Here is a 3,727-nt window from a genome sequence, read left to right as displayed (position 1 = left end):
TGCAGCTTTCCTTGCTGCTGCTGCTGCTGCTGCTGCTTTCTTTCTGTTTGCTACGGTCTGCTTCAGGGGCCCCACAGCCCCAGGGGGGGCCCCTGGCCCTCAGCCTTGGGCCCCCAGGGGCCCCTAGGGGCCCCCCCAGCCCCAAATAGGGGCCCCCCGCCGCAACAGGGGGCCCCTACAGGGGCCCCCCAAACGTCAATAGGGGCCTCTAGAGCTCACAGGGGACCCCAGGACCGCGTGGTGTCCCACAGAGCCTAGCAGAGGCCCCAAACAGCAGCAGCAGGGGCCCCCATACAGCAGCGGGGTTCCCCATGCAGCAGCAGGGGCCCCCAAGCAGCAGCAGGGGCCCCCAAGCAGTAGCACGGGCCCCCATGCAGCAGCAGGGGCCCCCATACAGCAGCAGGGGCCCGAAACAGCAGCAGGGGCCCCCAAGCAGCAGCAGGGGCCCCCATACAGTAGCAGGGGCCCCCATACAGCAGCAGGGGCCCCCATACAGCAGTACGGGCCCCCAAACAGCAGCAGGGGCCCCCAAACAGCAGCAGGGGCCCCCAAACAGCAGCAGGGGCCCCCAAACAGCAGCAGGGGCCCCCTTTCGGCTTGTGGGCGTTTTGCTGCGCCACTTTTGCTGCATCTGTTTTTACTCTTTGTCTCTGAGGCAGATGGCGGTGATGAAAAGTGAAAAGCAAAAAAAAGAAAACCTTTATTTGTTGTTTAAATTAATTTGATTGGTTTGGGAGGGTTTTGCTGAGGTGTACAGACACCCCAGCACTGTGCTGGGGTGTACAGACACCGCAATTCTAAGGGCATTTTCTTCGGCTAGAGAAATATTTAAAATAAAAAACATTATTTTTATGTTTATTAATTATTTATTCAAAATATCTGGTTTTCTATTCTTAGAATGTATATTGAGAACACGACCTGACCCATATATATATATATATATATATACACACATATATACATATGCATATGTGTATATACATAATTGAAATTCTTTACTTTTTGAACATATTTATATTAAATTTTAATTTCTTTAATTTGTTTAGCTATTTAATTTTTTTAATTTATTGAATTCATTCGATTTATTTTGTTTATTTTAGTTGTTCTTGGCAGCATTCTCGCAGCCTTTGGAGTGTATGCAATGCAGTTGAGGATAAACTGCTGCAAATGAATCAAAAAAGAATCTTTTTGACTTGTATAATTAAACATATTACAAATCAAATTAAATTATAAATGAAATTTTTAAAAGATTTAAAATTTAAAAGTGCAAATTTGCACAACTTCAGCTTGCAAAGTCTGTGCCCATAAGTCTGCATGCACTTTTGGGGCTTTTGCATGCAAATTGTTTCTTTTTTGCAAAAAAATAGATTTGATTCAATTATAAATAGATACTTGAAATGAACTTTACAACAAATCCACATTCTGCGGCTCTGCATGCAGTTTTATTTTCTTTTTTCTTCATTTGTTTTGGCCCCAGGAGCGCAAGGATTTCCCTTTTTATACTTTTGCATTTATGCTTTTATATTTTTATATTTTTCTTTCTATATTTTATATTTATCTTTTTGTATTTTTATATTTTTCTTTTTATATTTTATTTTCATCTTTTTGTATTTTTATATTTTTCTTTTTATATTTTTAATTTTCTTCAATTAAAATAAACTTCGGGGCTTCGGACTTCTCCATTTTTAGCACTTCCTCCTACCCATGGCCCAAAAGTGAACTTAGAAAAACAAAAAAAAGATAAAATGAATCTTTGTTTTTCTTTAAAAAGTACTTACTTGTAAATGAGTTGCTTTTCTCCAACTTTTAAAAGACAAGGTTCAAAGAAATGCCATTTTTTTGATTCTTTTTGACAAAATTTATTAGAAAAATAATCAAAAAAAATCATTAAAAGTTCCAAATGAAGGCAAATGCATGCATTCGTTTTAATGGAACAATTTAATTCTTTTTTGTTTTTTTCTTTTTCTAAAAATGAAAAAATATGTTTCATTAATTCAAAATGCATGCAGCCTCCTTTTGCCATCTTAGTTTTAATTCGATAAATAAATAAATAAATACATTTCTTTTTTTCGTTTTGAAATACAAATCCAATTAACAAATAGATTCCTTTCTAATTCAAATTCAATAAATACATTTCTTTCTTATTATAAAATTCAAAGAAATAAGTAAATAAAAATGTATTCCTTTTTCGTTTCAAAATTCATATTCAGAAAATAAATAAATTTCCTTCAGAGCCCCACTTAAGCTATTGGGTTTTCCATAATTTTTTTAATTTAAAAATTTTATTTATTTATGCAAATAAAAAACGGGGATAAAAGAATAACTGAAAATATAAAAAGACGATTGAGATAGAAAATAGAAAAGAATTAAAAGAGATAATTGGCAGCAAAGAAAAATCAAAAAAATAATAAAAATAAAAAACAAAAGAAGTAAAAATTAATGGAAAAAAGCAAGAGGAGAAATTAGACCTTTTGGAGATGGGGGAGAAATAAAGAAATAATGAAATGAAATAAAATGAATAAAAGAAATAAAATAAAATAAAATAAAATAAATAAATAAATAAATGAATGAAACAAAATACATAAAATACAATAAAATAAGTAAAGGAAAAAAGAAAGAAAATGAATCGAAGATGATGGAGCAGCAAAGAAACTGGCGAGGAAAGAAATGCAGCAAAATGGGCAAAAACAAAAAGTTTAAATAAACAGTAAATTAAAATAAATAAATAAAAAATAAATTAAAATAAAAAAATTAAATTAAAGTAAATTAAAATGATTAATAGGGTAATGGGAACTGGAATTAGAAAGACAAACAACAGAGCCCAGGGCCAAGAGCAGCAAGAGCAGCAGCAAACAGACTGCAGCAGGGAAACAGCAAAACGGGCCAGAAAAGACGTGAAAATGAAGAAAATAAGGAAAGTTAAAAACATAAATTGAAATAAAATGTTAAAAAAGGAAAAAATAAACAAAATAGTCGAAAACAGCAGACAAACAAGACACCCACGGGAAGAAACGGGCAGCGGGGCAGAAGAAAGAAAAGAGCCAAGGCCTCGCCGATGAGCCGAAAAAGAAGAACTTTGGGAGTGAAAATGAAATAAAATAAAATAAATTAATTAATTTAATCTTAACAATTTAATTTACTTCCTTTTCTTTAAGAATGAGAGGCACTTTCCCTCTTGGGCGCTGCAAGCTGCAGACTGCACGGGGAAGTCGCGGCAAGGCCCGCTGCAGCGGGCAACTCGGTAACTCCTGCACTAAGGCGGAGAGATTGAATAAATTGAAGCAAAAATAAATAAATAAAAAATAAAAGGCGAAAAAGAAGAAGTTCGTGCACATGCGAGCTGTAGATACACCCGAAGACGTGCACAGCTCCGCGCCCGAGTGTCCACTGGGCCGGTCCGAGCGAAGGCGCGCCTGCGTTTCTCCCGTGAAAACTGGGCAAATTGAGTTTAATATTCTTCAAAATGTTATTTAAATACTCCGAAATGTTGGATTATCTCAAAAAACGAAAAGTTTAGCGGCCCGAAGCGAGACACTCGGCGTGCCGGCCCGTCGCTCAGCGGCCCGACCGGCCGCCGCCCAAGACCGTCCGACGTTTTGCTGCTGCTGCTGCTGCTGCTGCTGCTGCTGCTGCACTTTCTTCCTTTGTTCATTTTTGTTTTTGGAATTTGCTGCTTTGCATATTTTTGTTTATTTCATTCAAGTATTTCAGCTACTGCGGACGCCGA

At 37.2% G+C, this 3,727-nt stretch overlaps 1 protein-coding gene across 1 annotated transcript; it reads left to right on the top strand.

The window, feature by feature from the left end:
- Nucleotides 1-221: 221 nt before the first annotated feature.
- Nucleotides 222-679, top strand: ETH_00027350 (uncharacterized protein; the record flags this gene model as incomplete). The annotated part of the gene is made up of 1 exon (XM_013378837.1): nt 222-679. A coding segment is annotated over one exon (458 nt), but the record flags the coding sequence as incomplete, so codon positions are not given.
- Between the last annotated feature and the right edge of the window lie 3,048 nt (nt 680-3,727).

The sequence above is a fragment of the Eimeria tenella genome, genomic scaffold, assembly GCF_000499545.2.
Source record: "Eimeria tenella Houghton genomic scaffold, Eth_scaff1075, whole genome shotgun sequence".
Taxonomy (NCBI): Eukaryota; Apicomplexa; class Conoidasida; order Eucoccidiorida; family Eimeriidae; genus Eimeria; species Eimeria tenella.
Note: the sequence above shows the minus strand (reverse complement) of the source record. Positions and strands in the feature narration are given on the sequence as shown.